This window comes from Chiloscyllium plagiosum, unplaced genomic scaffold (assembly GCF_037043375.1).
Source record: "Chiloscyllium plagiosum isolate Xiang-an unplaced genomic scaffold, Cpla_swu_hap1 HiC_scaffold_2, whole genome shotgun sequence".
Lineage (NCBI taxonomy): Eukaryota > Metazoa > Chordata > Chondrichthyes > Orectolobiformes > Hemiscylliidae > Chiloscyllium > Chiloscyllium plagiosum.
The window spans coordinates 111,423,163-111,439,743 of NW_028270140.1; the positions used below are offsets into that span (position 1 = coordinate 111,423,163).

Below are 16,581 nucleotides of genomic sequence, written 5' to 3' on the forward strand. Positions count from 1 at the left end.
CTGTAAATATGGTCTTAAATCAACATTCCATCACAAGAGACAGAAGAGAAATGTGCAGCAGTTACCTACACACTTTCTAGTGGCATCACACATTAATTATTTTGAAGCTGCCGTGTCTGCTTCTGCAACCCCTCCACTCTTGCTTCTCCTTATAACTTCACTGCCACTACTCCCAAGTCCAACACAGGTTCCTCACTCTGACTTGGGACTTCTCTATTCATGTGGGAGATGGCCCTTAGGCCCATAATTGACTCAACAGGCCACCAGTTGCAGTACCTGCAGTTGCTAATATGACATGGCAATGGGATGACGACATCCTCCCAACCCTTACTATTTTTTAGCCCTATCTTCTGCATAATAGGGCTGGGAGAATATAGAAAAGTACCAGAGAACTGCAGATGAACAAAAACAAAAATTGCTGGAAAAGCTTAGCAGACCTGGCAGCGTCAGTGAAGAGCAAATAGAGTTAACGTTTCAGGTCCAGTGACCCTTCTTCAGAACTGGACCCAAAACATTAACTCTGCTTTCTGACCACAGATGCTGCCAAACTTGAAGAGTTGCTTGAGCAATTTCTGTTTTTGTTTTGGGAGAATGCAGAATCAGTTTACACTGTCAGCATTCATTTGAATGGTAATGGCCTAGTGGTATTATTGCTCGACTATTAATCTAGAGAGTCGAGAGTGTAGTGCAGGAAAAGCACAGCAGGTCAGGCAACATGCAAGGAACAGAAAAATTGATGTTTTGGGCAAAAGCCCTTCATCAGGAATGAGGCTTGGTGCCTTTGGGGGTGGAGACCCAAGTAATGATCTGTGGGCCAAGGTTCAACTCTTGCTATGGCAGATGGTGGAATTTGAATTCAATAATAATCTGGAAGTAAGAGTCTAATGATGACCATGAAACCATTATCGATATGTCAGGAAAAACCCATCTGGTTCACTGATCTCCTCCTTTTAGGAAGAGAAACTGCCATCCTTACCTGGTCTGGCCTACATGTGACTCCAGACCCACAGCAATGTAATGACTCTTAGTTGTCTTCTGGGCAATTGGGGATGGGCAGTAAATGCTGGCCCAGCATATGGCAGCCATATCCTGTAGATGAATAAAAAATACAGTTCAGCCACTGACATTGTATATAATTTAAAAGCTAGAATACAGAATGCAGCTATACACAATGAGAAAAGGGATAAAAGTGTGCAGAAGCCAGGACAAGGGGAAAGGATAGCACATGGGCCAGTTCACTGGAGAACAGGATTTTACTACTTTTTTTATGAAGAAGTGAGCTGAGGACTTCACTGGGCCAGTTGGTTGAGGAACACTTGGTGCACATAGATCAATGCTTGGTGCATTGTAGAACCAGCCAGACTGAGACATCTATGGTCAGTGGCCAAACAGCATGGAGAAAACTGGCATCAATTGGGCACAGTGTTGTGCTGAACTTGGAGCCCATGATGGAAAGTCTGCACGTACAGCAGATGCTCGGACGCCAACGAACTTTTTGACAACAGTGAGTGTGGAAGGAATGGCATTCCTTTTGTTTAAACAATTTGAGAGAGCTCATATGATATTGCAAGGCACTGTGTACCATGAGGAAGTCCACAAGTTTTGCAAACCTTTGTGCTTGCTCTACCTGTCTGTCTCTGACAAGAGAATGAGATGTATCTGCACATGGAGAACGTCAGTGTATTTATATTTCTCGTGACAATCAGAAAAAAGTTAGTTGTGTAAACACTAACAATCAGGCTCATCATGTCAGCCACAAGTAATGTTGCCTTTGTCCTGTTTTGATGTTACAGTTTAAGCTGCAAGCTTGGCAAATGTCAGTCTTTACTGAAGTGAGGACATTTCATGCATTGGCCCTCATGGAGTTGAAAATTTCTTCTTAAAGCTCCTTAGTGGACCCTGTTGGGTGCCTACTCCTGCTGCCTACCTTTCCCCTACCCAATTGACCACCTTCACCCTCCCCAACCACCACTAACTTCCAGTCGGCCTCTCCTATTTGGTTGGAAGTCTCCTCACTCTCCCTGTCATACTTTTTTAGATGAAATTCTATCAGGCCACCCTGAAAGATACTGCAAGTTACTCAAAAGCTCCTTTTAACTGATCAGGTAATTGCTTCAGTGGCAGCCAGATTACATTCTGTGGAGTGTCCAAAATGTAATCCAGAAGAAAGCTTCAAAAAATGCTCAATAACATGAACAACCTGAAGAAATGATGCAGGCAAATTTATATTTAGGTTTGTGGTCAGTGATTGGCCCATGTGGCACTAGTGAAGATCAGTTCCTTCATTCTGTTTATTGCCATGCTTAGCTGTGGCAGACAACTACAGTGTTGACTGGAGTGTGGGTTGGCAAATGGCCAGTGAACATTGTGCTTTGGTTGATGACAGAATCTGTTTGCTCTGGCAGATGTTTGTGACAAGTGAACTTATGCCAACCCATTTACTGAGATGGCATCCTAAGCAGCTTTTGACTACTTGGTGACTGCATAGCATCTATGTGTCCTGTATGGCTCCATTTAATCACTATAACTTAACTAGTAATACTGGAGATCGAAAACAAAAGCAAAATACTTGAGATCAGAATTTCTGGAGATCTGAAATTCAAACAAAGTTCTGAAGAAACTCAACAGGTCTGGCAGCATCCATGAATAAAGAAATAGTTAACATTTCAAGTCCAATAGTCTCCTCTTCAGAATCAAACCGTTCTAATTCCTTTTCTACTGAGAAACGTAGCACAAAAGGGATTTGTTTTCTTCATATGTTGTGTTCATATAGCTCCCTTTCGCTTTGTTTTTGTTTTCCTCACTCTCCATCTCCCTCTTTTCGATCAGAAAGTAAGCTTACTAATTCTTCAATGAAGCAATCTTATTCTCTAGAGTGGCTGCAAAGATTTGTTGTAGCTTTTATTGGATTGAAAGAAACACTATATTTATGGTTCTGATATGCTTGCAAAATGAGCAATTTCTGGAATTTCTGACATTTTACTACTTTCATGCAGCTTGGGTAAAGTGTGGCACACTACTCTTACAGAAAATTTGTTCCTTCATGGATCTAAGATTCAGTTTGAGATTCCAAATTCATACAAGATGGTGATCAAATGAGATGTAATGTCGGTGACTAAAGTTTTATATCCTTGGCTTATAATATATATTAAGAATTAGAAGTAACTTGTGAAGAATTTCATAACTCAAATCAACTGAAAATGGCAGCACAAGAGTGGAAAGAGGTCATGGGGACTGGCAGGTATATGTATTTTTGACTAACTTAGTGAAACACTGCAATGATGGATAATGTTGGAAGCTGTTGCATTCTGAATTACCATCATTATTAATGTTGATCACTATGGTTAAAGCTGATAAAGACCCTTTCATTGTATTTGGCAAAATATAATCCGCATGGTAACATTAAGAAACAAAGGCAATAGCTAATGTTTTTAAGTTAGGAGGTTATGTAATAAAAAAATCATTTCCAAGGTGATCCTAACATTTCTTTTTATGGTTTCAGCTCCTGGTATCTTCTGTGACTTTTTGCTTTGAGTTGAAACTAAACTCTCAATGGTAGATAATTCCAGAAGGTGATATTTTTGATGCAGAAATTGGTATACAAAAAGATGTGGAAATGGTTATGAATTTCCCAAAAGGAGTTTCAAATTCTGGAGAGCTTGACATGGTGAATAGGAAGTCTAGTTATTAAGAAAATGTAAAGTGGAGAATTCCAAACGAGAAACTGATTGACCGGGGCTTTAAGTCGAAGAGGACACCTGATTAAGTACCTGATTGGTGCTTGATCTTGCGGGGTGTTGCTTACCAGAAAAAGCACTCACCCTAGTGGGGGATAAAAATAATCACAAAAATCCCAGACTGTGTTAAAGACTATGTAATAGGACTTAAAACTTTAACTTCTGACTCAGAGACTGGGCTCACCAATCAAGTTAATGCTGAGTGTGCACAGGGTGCCTAACCACAAAAATAGCAATTGCAAAGCAAATATGTAAATGTCTCCTTCCCCTACCACACTAATTAATGTAATTATTCTTTGTGAGCCCCCTGTTGGTACTGTTGATTAGAACAGTGAACTCTTGAGTCTTTGCCAAGAAGATTAGGATCCCTTGTGTGTGTAGAATTAGTTGCTTTTAGGGTAGAGGTAAAAATATTTCAGTCCTCTTCAGTGGAGTTCTGTCAAGATAGGGTGATTTGGCTGCTTCATCCTTAATTTATCCTCCACAACAGAAGATTTATGTTTCTTACTGTATTATGAATTTTACATTTATTCTTACGCTTGGAATGTTGTAGTATTTTTGCGGTAATAAATTCTTCAAAATGGGTTTTTAGAATTAAATATCAACTCTGCCACTATTTTCCACTAATTAATTGAAAGGTTTCTTGTTCTTGTCCAAGGCTGATGTGGAAACTGAAGGTTCTTGATTGTCATTTTATCTAAGTCAAAAAAAGGAATATCTAGGAATCAGTCCAGTTGAAGCTGAAGATCAATTGAATGTGGAAGGGAGTCCCTGTGCAGATTAGAGAGAAGAATCCTTGTTTGTGCTGTGTCCATCAGAATGGTCACTGTTTTCTCCATTAATAACTGGCAGACTAAAAACAAACTTCAGACTTTGATGAATGAGTACTTTACACAGCAAAATCGTGCCTTTATAAACACTCAGTTACTTTATCAATTGTATGCAATCCCACCATACTATCCCAATACTGGATTTTGCACTTTATCTTAACAGATCTTTTAGAATAACAAAGGTCCATTACATCATGATCTAGTTGCATAATTGGTGCAAATGGGTACTTTTAAAATGCCAAATAGGAAGGTGACAGTGATCTATCATTCCTTTTGGATGTACCACAAACATTAAATTATTAGATGAATTCACTGCTGCATTGTTACCTACAGGGTTTCTATAATTATTTTTGGTGATGATCCAGTTGACATAATTATGATCTATCAATTTGTCTTGCTCTCTTTTATGTAAGCTTTTGATCTTATCACTTTTTATAGTGCCATCTCTTTTAATAATGACTTCTTTAAAATTTCAATTAACAGGGGAAATATGTGGACCCAACCCGTGTGAGAATGGAGGCATTTGCATGAGGGGGTTGGCAGATGAACCTTTTTCATGTGAGTGTCCCAATGGATTCACAGGTCCCAACTGTTCTAGTATTGTGGAGGTTGGTAAGTGCAAGCACAAACAATGGCAAAACCTTTTTCTTGCATGTCTATCTTTTCCTTAAGCTTTTCACAGTGCTATGGACCAGACCAAATTCCCCAAATATATTAAGAAGATAGCATAGACCCTTCTTTGTTCTTATTTTAAAGGCAACTGCCTGTAGTTGCATTGCAGATGCAAATCAATTGGTCAAACTACCAGGATTGAAGCAAAGCATTCTTTTATTCATACACTACTGTTAAAATACAGATTAAAAGTAAAGAAATACTTAAGAATACACACATCCTTGGCAAAGACAAATTCATTAACATTGTCTCACATGGAGTTCTAGCTGCTGGAAGAGAACCCTAGCTTTGAGCTGTAGCAATCAAAGATGTTGCAGCTTTCACAACCCCCAACAGCTACTGCAAGTTAAAACTAAAATCCTGATTCTGTGGGAGCTTGACCCTATCCATTCAGGCTGCTTCTATTGTCCCAACTTTAAAACAAAAACCCCAAAACCTCACAAGCCGTTTACTTTTTATTGGCTTGAAGCAGACCACTTCACCATCTGTCTCAAACTCTCTTCACAAAAAAAACCCAGGACAAAGTATACCTCTTAAAGCCATAGTATTGTCACAGCAGTCACCAAATATTGACCTTTCTCAGGTGAATGTCTGGCTAATATTAATTGTGCACTAGTTATATTTGTTGCCGTGCCTTGTGTTGTTAGTCTTTGTTAAAGCTTGCGCTTGTCTATATTTTGACTATATTCCAATATTGTCACAAGAGCAAATATGGAATGGTTGAATTGATGTGCATGACTATTTTTAAGATAATCATGTTTATGATAATATAACCTGTATGAAAGTTATAAATGTTGACCATGGCTATTAAGAATGTCATAAATTTTATATGGATTTTACTGTAAATGTTTTCCAATCAATATGTTGACTTCTCCAATTTGTCAAACAAAACCTGTGAGAACCTGTGAATTTTTCAAAGTAGTAAAGAGGATTGACGAGGACAGAGTAGAGGACGTGATCAATATGGACTTCAGTTAGGCATTTGACAAGGTACCCCATGGGAGACTGGTTAGCAAGTTTAGATCTCATGGAGTACAGGGATAACTAGCCATTTGGATACAGAACTGGCTTGAAGGTAGAAGACAGGATGGTGGTGAAGGGTTGTTTTACAGACTGGAGACCTGTGACCAGTGGTGTGCCACAAGGATAGGTGCTGGGTTCATTGCTTTTCATCATTTATATAAATGATTTGGATGTGAGCATAAGAGGTATAGTTAGTAAGTTTGCAGATGACACTAAAATGTAATGGACAGTGAAGAAGGTTATCTCCGATTACAAGGGGATCTTGATCAGATGGGCCAATGGGCTGAGAAGTGGCAGATGGAGTTTAATTCAGATAAATGCGAGGTGCTGCATTTTGGGAAAGCAAATCTTAGCAGAACTTATACACTTAACGGTAAGGTCCTAGGGAATGTTGCTAAACAAAGATACTTTGAAGTGCCGGTTCATAGTTCTTTGAAAGCGGAGTTGCAGGTAGACAGGATAGTGAAGAAGACATTTTGTTATGCTTTCCTTTATTGGCCAGAGTATTGAGTATAGGAGTTGGGAAATCTTGTTGTGGCTGTAGAGGACATTGTTTAGGCCACTTTTGGAATATTGCGTGCAATTCTGGTCTCCCATCTTTCGGAAGGATGTTGTGAAACTTGGAAGAGTTCAGAAAAGATTTATAAGGATGTTGCCAGTGTTGGAGGATTTGAGCTATAGGGAGAGGCTGGTGCTGTTTCCGTGGAGCGTCGGAGGCTGAGGAATGACCTTTATAAAGGTCTACAAAATCATGAGGGGCATGGATAGGATAAATAGACAAGGCCTTTTCCCCTGGGGTATGGGAGTCTAGAAACAGAGGGCATAGGTTTAAGGCGAGAGAGGAAAAATTTAAAATGGACCCTAAGGGGCAACATTTTCACACAGAGGGTGGTGCGTGTATGGAATGAGCTGCCAGAAGAAGTGGTGGAGGCTAGTACAATTACAGCATTTAAATGGCATCTGGATGGGTATATGAATAGGAAGAGTTTATAGTGATATGGGCCAATTGCTGGAAAATGGGACTAGATTTGGTTAGGATATCTGATCAGAATGGATGAGTTGAACCAACAGGTCTGCTTCTGTGCTGTACATGGCTATGACTCTACAACTTGATTGTAGTTCAGGGAAATTAATACGCAGCAGAAGTGGAGAAAATTGTGGGAGGTAACAGAGGAGATTGCGAGGGACCTGGCATTAATTTTCAAATCAACTCTGGATACAGGAGAGGTACTGGAGGACAGTTCATTTGTTACCATTATTCAAGAAGGATAACAAATGAAGCAGGGAGTGAAAGACCAGTGAGTCCAACATCAATGGTAGAGAAAACTTAGAAAAAATTATGAAAGTTGAATCAGTCTCACCCTGGAGAGGCAAGGATGAATCCAGGATAATCAGGTGACTTTAAATAAAACAAAACAACGTGGATGCTGAAGATCTGAAGCAAAAATAAAAGTTGCTGGAAAAACTCAACAGATCTGGCAGCATCTGTGAAAAGAAAGCAGAGTTAAAATTTCAAGTCTCGTGACTCAACTTCAGAACTACAGAAAGATCACTGATTTTTTAGTCAGCTGACCTTTTGAATTTTCTCGGTGACAAGATATGTGGATGAGAATAATGCAGTGGACGTAGTTTACATGGAGGAGAAAGTGAGGACTGCAGATGCTGGAGATCAGAGCTAAAAATGTGTTGCAGGAAAAGCACAGCAGGTCAGGCAGCATCCAAGGAACAGGAGAATCGACGTTTCGGGCATGAGCCCTTCATCAGGAATGAGGAAAGTGTGTCCAGCAGGCTAAGATAAAAGATAGGGAGGAGGGACTTGGGGGAGGGGCATTGGAAATGTGATAGGTGGAAGGAGGTCAAGGTGAGGGTGATAGGCCGGAGTGGGGGTGGGGGCGGAGAGGTCAGGAAGAAGATTGCAGGTTAGGAAGGCAGTGCTGAGTTCGAGGGATTTGACTGAGACAAGGTGGGGGGAGGGGAAATGAGGAAACTGGAGAAATCTGAGTTCATCCCTTGTGGTTGGAGCGTTCCTAGGCAGAAGATGAGGCGCTCTTCCTCCAACCGTCGTGTTGCTATGGTCTGGCGATGGAGGAGTCCAAGGACCTGCATGTCCTTGGTGGAGTGGGAGGGGGAGTTGAAGTGTTGAGCCACGGGGTGGTTGGGTTGGTTGGTCCAGGTGACCCAGAGGTGTTCTCTGAAATGTTCGGCAAGTAGGCGACCTGTCTCCCCAATATAGAGGAGGCCACATCGGGTGCAGCGGATGCAATAAATGATGTGTGTGGAGGTGCAGATGAATTTGTGGTGGATATGGAAGAATCCCTTGGGGCCTTGGAGGGAAGTAAGGGGGGAGGTGTGGGCGCAAGTTTTGCATTTCTTGCAGTTGCAGGGGAAGGTGCCGGGAGTGGAGGTTGGGTTGGTGGGGGGCGTGGACCTGACAAGGGAGTCACGGAGGGAGTGGTCTTTTCGGAACGCTGATAGGGGAGGGGAGGGAAATATATCCCTGGTGTTGGGGTCCGTTTGGAGGTAGCGGAAATGACGACGGATGATACGATGCATGTGGAAGTTGGTGGGATGGTAGGTGAGGACCAGTGGGGTTCTGTCCTGGTGGCGACTGGAGGGGCGGGGCTCAAGGGCGGAGGAGCGGGAAGTGGAGGAGATGCGGTGGAGGGCATCGTCAACCACGTTGGGGGGGGGAAATTGCGGTCCTTGAAGAAGGAGGCCATTTGGGTTGTACGGTGTTGAAACTGGTCCTCCTGGGAGCAGATGCAGCGAAGACGAAGGAATTGGGAATATGGGATGGCGTTTATACAGGGGGCAGGGTGGGAGGAGGTGTAGTCTAGGTAGCTGTGGGAGTCGGTCGGTTTATAGTAAATGTCTGTGTTGATTCGGTCGCCCAAGATAGAAATGGAAAGGTCTAGGAAGGGGAGGGAAGAGTCTGAGATGGTCCAGGTGAATTTGAGGTCGGGGTGGAAGGTATTGGTAAAGTGGCAGAACTGTTCAATCTCCTCGTGGGAGCACGAGGCAGCACCGATACAGTCATTGATGTAGCGGAAGTAAAGGTGGGGAATGGTGCCGGTGTAGCTGTGGAAGATGGACAGTTCCATATACCCAACCAAGAGGCAGGCATAGCTGGGACCCTTGCGCAATATGACCAAGAGCAGGCAGGTGAGATTAGTTTAGTTTGGGATGATGTTTGGACTGAAGGGTCTGATTTCACGCTGTATGACTCTATGACTCTATCTTACGAGCAAAAGTAAGGAGAAATCTTTCCCTTCAGCAGAGGAGTCAATAACCAGGAGCCATAGATTTAAAGCAAAGGTTAGGTTTAGAGGGGATTTAGGGAAGTATGTAGATGAATATCTGAAGTGCCATAGCAAACAAAGCTACAAGGTAAATGCTGGAAATTAGGACCAGTGTCGATAGATGCTTGATGATTGGCACTGACACATTGGACTGAAGAGTCTTTTTCTTTCCCATATGACTCTATGGAAAGCCAGTAATAACTGTGCTGATAATAACTTGAATCAAGTCAGCGTAAGTATATGATAGATATTCTCTGCTTTGTAATGTACAGGATATAATGTTCCTTTAAAACTTAATGGACATTGCATGATAACTTTGGAAATAGTAGAGTTTGGTTTTTTTTCTTTGAAGATAAAGACAAGAGAAATATATTCCTTTTTAAGATCATCTAAAAGGCAGGGCTGAAGGCATGCATTCCTCTCAGTGAGAGGTGCCAAGTGGATGATCTATTGCAGCAGCATCACAGATGCCAGTCTTCAAACAGTATGATTCACTCTGTGTGATATCAAAAAAAGGCTCAAGGCATTGGATTCTACAAAGGCTACATGCCCTGACATTTCAGTTATGGTACTGAGGACTTGTCGACTTACCTAAGTCCTAGCCTTGCACTTCTAGTACAGCTACAACATTGGCATCAACATAGCAATATAGAAAATTGCCCAGGCATGTCCTGTATACAAAGGTGGGACAAATTAAACCCAGCCAATTATCATCCTATCAGTCTACTGTCAGTCAAAGTGATGAGGTGTCGTCAACAGTGCTATTGCATGATGCTTGAAAAATAATAACCAGCTCACGGACTCTCATTTTGGGTTCTGCCAGCCACTTGGCTCCTGACTTCGCTCAAACTTTACTTCAAACAAGGACAAAAGACCTGAACTCCAGAGGTGAGGTGAGAATGACTGCCCTTCACATCAAGGCAGCATTCGACTAAGTATAGCATCAAAGAATCCTCACAAAACTGAAGTCACTGGGAATCAGGGGAAAACTCTCCACTTTTTGGAGTCATACCAACAGAAATTAACACGTTGTTATTGGGAGATGAAGCAGCTCAAACCCAAACTCATAGCAGTTGATGTTGTCTATATGGACTTCAGTAAAGTCCCCCATGGCAGACTGGTGCAAAAGGTGAGGTCACATGGCATCAGATGAGCTGGCAAGATGGATACAGAACTGGCTTAATCATAGAAGACAGGGTAGTGGTGGAAGGATGACTTTTCAGAATGGAGGATTGTCACCAGTGACTAGAGAATCAGTGCTGGGACCTCTGCTGTTTTGTGGTCTACAGAAATAATTTGGAGAAAAATGTGGCTGGTCAAATGCCTAAGTTTGCAGATGGTACAAAGATGGTAGAGTTGCAGATGTTGAGAATGTCAGAAGACACAGCAGGATCGAGATCAATTGGAGGCCTGGGCAGTAAAATGGCAGATGTGAGGTTATGTATTTTGGAAGGATAAGTACAGGTGGAAATTATACAACGAATGGTAGTATCCTTAGTGTATTGACATGCATTGGGATCTGGTTGTGCAGATCCACAGATCACTGAAGATGGCAGCGCAGGTAGATAAGGCAGTAAAAAAGATCTATGGCATGCTTGCCTTCATTGAGTATAAGGATAGGCAAGTTGTGCTATAGCTTTCTAAAACTCGGGCCACAATTAGAATATTGCAGTTCGGGTTTGGTTAGCTTCCAGTTCTGGTCACCAGAGTACCAGAAGGATGTGGATGCTTTGGAGAGGGTACAGAAAAGGTTTACCAGGATGTTGTCTGGTATGGAAGATTTTAGCTGGAAAAGCTGGATTTGTTTTTACTGGGATGCAGTAGGTTGAGGGATGAAATTTATATGATTGTGTGAATGGCATGGATAGAGTGGAAAGTATCAGGCTTTTTCCCAGGGTGGAGGAGTCAATTACTAGAGGACACAGGTTCAAGGTTTTGGGTGAAGGAGAGCAAGTTTAAAAGAGATGTGAGGCATGCTTTTAACACAAAGGGTGGTGATGCGCTGCCCAGGGAAGTGGTGGAAGCAGACACAATAGCAGTATTCAAGAAGCACCTGGTCGAATATGTGAATAGGAAAGGAATAGATGGGTACAGATCTTGTAAGGGAAGATCAAAATGTGTCTGTGCAGGCTTGGAGAGATGAAGGGCCTGTACCTATGCTATATTATTCTTTGTACCTGCAGGAATTCCTCAGGGCAGTGTTCAAGGCCCAACCACCTTCAGTTGTTTCACCAGTGTCTAACCGTCCATAGGCAAAGTATATCAATGATTGTATTGTTCAGCACCTTTCACAATGATTCGGATATGAAGCAAATGTAGCTGGCCACAGAGCAGGTTAACAAGTAGGAACTCACCTCCTGACCCTCTCTACCATTTATAAGGCACACTTATGGGAAGCAGAGACATTGTTGTGATGTTGCTGCACTAATTATCCAAAACCCCAGGCTAATGTTCTGGGAGCATTGTCAGATCAGATCATACCAAGTGATGAAACATGAATTCAATAAAAATCATCTGAGATTGAAAGGTCTCATGGTAACCAAGTAACTATTCTTAGTTATTAGGATCAGGAGTAAGCTGTTTGAGCACTCAAGCCTGCTTCACCATTCAAAATGATCATAGCTAATCTGATTGTGGTCTCAACTCCACATTTCAGACCTACTGTTGACAACCTTTGAGTCCACTGTTAGACAAGAATCATCTTCCACTTTAAAAATATTCAATAACTTGTAGACATAATATGGATTCTTAAAGTATCAATACATATCAAGTATTGATAAAGTATCAAGGCACACAGGTAGTAATCAGTTGAATGTGATATGCAGGAGCTTCAGTAAAACTAAAGTCAATATGAATCAAAAGGAAAAGAAATAATTTTGTAATTGTGCTATAGCAATCCTCTTAGCCCAGAATAGAAGTTCCTGTGGGTAATGTCCTTGGACCAATCATTTTCAGCTACTTCATCAATGACCTTTCTTTTGTTATAAAGACAAATATACCCCTTTCCTCTCGCTCACCGTTGATAGTCTGCATTTCTGTATATGTAAATTAATTAACTGGAAAACTGATGGTGGTTAACAGATGAAAAATGTCACAGGTGATTTGGTGATGGGGAAAAGAAAATATTCAGTTGTAAGAGCACTGCTGGGCATTTAAAAAATGAAATGAGATTGATTAGCAAGATTAGATCTCATTGAATACAGGGAGAACTAGCCATTTGGGTACAGAACTGGCTCAAAGGTAGAAGACAGAGGGTGGTGGTGGAGGGTTGTTTTTCAGACTGGAGGCCTGTACCAGTGGAGTGCCACAAGGATCGGTGCTGGGTCCTCTACTTTTTGTCTTTTACATAAATGATTTGGATGCATGCATAAGAGGTACAGTTAGTAAGTTTGCAGATGACATCAAAATTGGAGGTGCAGTGGACAGCGAAGAGGGTTATCTCAGATTACAACAGGATCTGGACCAGATGGGCCAATGGGCTGAGAAGTGGCAGATGGAGTTTAATTCAGATAAATGCAATGTGCTGCATTTTGTGAAAGCAAATCTTAGCAAGACTTATTCACTGAATGGTAAGGTCCTAGGAAGTGTTGCTGAACAAAGAGACCTTGGAGTGTAGGTTCATAGCTCCTTGAAAGTGGAGTCGCAGGTAGATAGGATAGTGAAGAAGGCGTTTGATATGCTTTCCTTTATTGGTCAGAGTATTGAGTACAGGAGTTGGGAGATCATGTTGCAGCTGTACAGGACATTGGTTAGGACACTGTTGGAATATTGCGTGCAATTCTGGTCTCCTTCCTATCAGAAAGATGTTGTGAAACTTGAAAGGGTTCCGAAAAGATTTACAAGGATATTGCCAAGGTTGGAGGATCTGAGCTACAGGGAGAGGCTGAACAGGCTGGGGCTGTTTTCCCTGGAGCATCGGAGGCAGAGGGGTGACCTTATAGAGGTTTACAAAATTATGAGGGGCATGGATAGGATAAATAGACATGGTCTTTTTCCTGGGGTTGGGGAGTCGAGAACAAGAGGGCATAGGTTTAGGGTGAGAGGGGAAAGATATAAAAGAAACCTAAGGGGCAACTTTTTCACGCAGAGGGTGGTACGTGTATGGAATGAGCAGCCAGAGGATGTGTTGGAGGCTGGTTAAATTGCAACATTTAAGAGGCATTTGGATGGATATATGAGTAGGAAGGGTTTGGAGAGATATGGGCCGGGTGCTGACAGGTGGGACTAGATTGGGTTGAGCTATCTGGTCGGCATGGACGGGTTGGACTGAAGGGTCTGTTTCCATGCTGTACATCTCTATGACTCTATAAAACAGAGCTGAGGCCCCTTGATGATTGCGCAGTGTTAGCTCAATTTGTTGCATGCACTGAAACATTGACAACAATTACACTTGGGCTGTTCAGTGACAAACAACATTTACACTACACAAACGGCAAGCAATGATCTTATTGGAAAGATAAAATCCAAGCTCCTCCTATTTAGTACTCAAATGAGTTACCATCACCAGTTTCCCCAACATTGCCATCCTGTGGTCACTATTAACCAGATTAATTGGACCAACAATACTTAAGGAGGCATGTCAGATATTCTGTTGTAAGTGCTTTGAGGATTCAGAATGCAAATTAATCACAAGGCACAAGTCATAACGTGATGGAATAGTGCCCTTTGCCCTGGATGTTTACAGTACTAGAAGTCTCTGGAGACTCAACAGCACCTAGATCTGAGCAATGCATTTGATTGCCCTCCTGCACTAGTCTAAATATCCTTTTCCTCTTTTTATTGTGTTTTGATTGCTAGGTACATTATCTACAAATTATACTTTAGAAATTCACTAAGCAATCATCAGCTATCCCTTCGAAAACCACAAACTTCACCACCTAGAAAGGAAGTCGGTGAATGAAAATAAAACCATCCTCACATTAGTGCTATTTCTGTACAGTCAGTGGGTACTCACCACTTTCTTAGAAACACTGAAGACAATAAATATTAAGCATGCCATCAACTTCTCCATCTTCAGGATGAATATTTAAAAGCTGAACTTGCAAGAATCTCTTGTTTTGAATGGTATTTACTGAAACAAAGACTTGCTTGCATGCAGTTAAACTCTTGTTGGGGATATCTCAGACGCAAAGGATAAAGTGCAGATTGATTTTGTTTTAAAGCCATTTCTCCTCTGGCTTTGTTCCAACTTCACTGGCCAAATACAAATGATAATAGTCTGAACAACCATTCTGATTACGATTTTAAAAAAAACCACTTACTAACTCAGTGGTTGGCAGAACTGATGTTACTGTGGTGATTTTATTCATTAGGGTGATCTTATTCTTAATAATCCTTTTGAATTTCCATTATAAAATGTGATGCTTTGTATTTGGTTTTGGTAACTTGATTGACATATTGAGAATAATAGAATATTGGGAATGGAAGAAGCTATTTATGTCCTCAAAAACTGACAAGGTATTTTTTCATCTATTTCATTTAGTGCTGAAGATAATATTGGACTTAGATATCTTTGTCTAGTTAAAAGGTTTAATTAATTATTGGGATCCTTATGAATAGCTTTCTCTCCAGTAAAAGTGAAGTGATAGGATTAGTACATGGTGGAATGAATAGGCATTGCTTAAAAGAGATAAGGCTGAAAATTCATTTTGATTATTGAAGTTTTGCATGAGCTTCAGATGGTTTTTGCTTTTTTTTTCCTGAAATTACTTTTTTTCCACACCCTTCCTAATTCATTTCCACCATATATTGTTCCCAACCAAGAGGAATGAATTAATGGTGTCCTGTTTAACTAACAGGCTATGAAAAGATGCTGCAGGGTGACTTCTCGACACAGAGACACACCTTTTTTTTTCTTCCTTCCTTTCTAAAACTAAACTGAGTTATTTTCTTAACATTATCAAGTTCATGGGAATGGTAGTGCAGTGGTAATTCAACCAGACAAGTAATGTAGAGGCCCAGACTAATGCTCCAGAGACCTGGGCCAGATTTGTTTTTCTTCAGATTAAGCATGTAGGCTCTAAATGTGAGAGGAACATCTGCTCAGGGTTGGGTCAGGTATCCTCATGCTTATTTGTGTGTGAGTAAAAACTCTGAAAGTTACAAGTTCTGAAGCCTGACCAGAATGTCTGGGCTCCAATATCCAGGCACCACATTTAAAAGGCAACCAGACTGAACTTCGGTCTTTGAAGAGATGCCAGAGAACAGGCAGAATTCAGTGCCACAGGAGAGATTGAAGTTGTTTTCCCTACAAATGGCAAAAAGAGACCATCTCGGCAGATGAAGGAAGCCTGGATAGTGGTGGCTGTAGAGGGCTGTGCCATTAATCTGGACAAGAGAAACTGCCTACAATGCCACTAAAGGATGGCTCCACCAGGGTATTTGCTGCTGTGTTCAATAATGCCCCTGTGAATGAGCTACCATTGTAAGGTTGCCACTGCAGAGGAGTGTCATATTGGAGGTTGGATAGCAGGCATCTCCATTAGATGTCTCCCGTGTATTAATGTCTGTCATTTCATTACAGCTACCATTGTAACAGGGCTGGCACCACTGTGGTACTTCCTCTCACACATTATCCTGGGTTCAAACAGAAAAGAAGCGACAACCTTCTGTAGCTCAGGCATTATCAGAACATAGAACATTGCAGTGCAGTACAAGCCCTTCTGCCCTCAATGTTGCGTCAACCTGTGAAACCAATCTGTAACCCATCTAACCTACATCAATCCATTTTCATCCATATGTTTATCCAATGACCATTTAAATGCCCTTAAAATTGGTGAGTCTACTACTGTTGCAGGCAGGCTGTTATACGCCCCTATTACTGAGAAAAGAAACTACTTCTGACGTGTGTCTTAGGTTTAATTGAGAGTTGATAGATATATGACCCCTCATGCTAACCATCACCATCTGAGGAAAAGGTTCTCACTGTCCACCCTATCTAACCCTCTGATTACCTTCTAAGTCTCAATTAAGTCACCTTTCAATCACCTTCTCTCTAACGAAAACAGCCTCAAGTACCTC

At 41.5% G+C, this 16,581-nt stretch overlaps 1 protein-coding gene across 5 annotated transcripts in view; it reads left to right on the forward strand.

Moving 5' to 3' along the window:
- edil3b (EGF like and discoidin domains 3b) overlaps positions 1–16,581 on the forward strand; it is a 204,969-nt gene that overhangs the window by 55,777 nt on the left and 132,611 nt on the right. For 2 of the 5 annotated variants that reach the window (XM_043708595.2, XM_043708603.2), the window contains exon 3: positions 5,051–5,179. The exons of 2 other annotated variants lie outside the window; for them this stretch is intronic. In XM_043708595.2, coding sequence (XP_043564530.2) covers positions 5,051–5,179 — 129 coding nt within the window. The remainder of the gene's footprint in view (positions 1–5,050; positions 5,180–16,581) is intronic. One more of the 5 variants, XM_043708609.2, reaches the window with a different exon arrangement.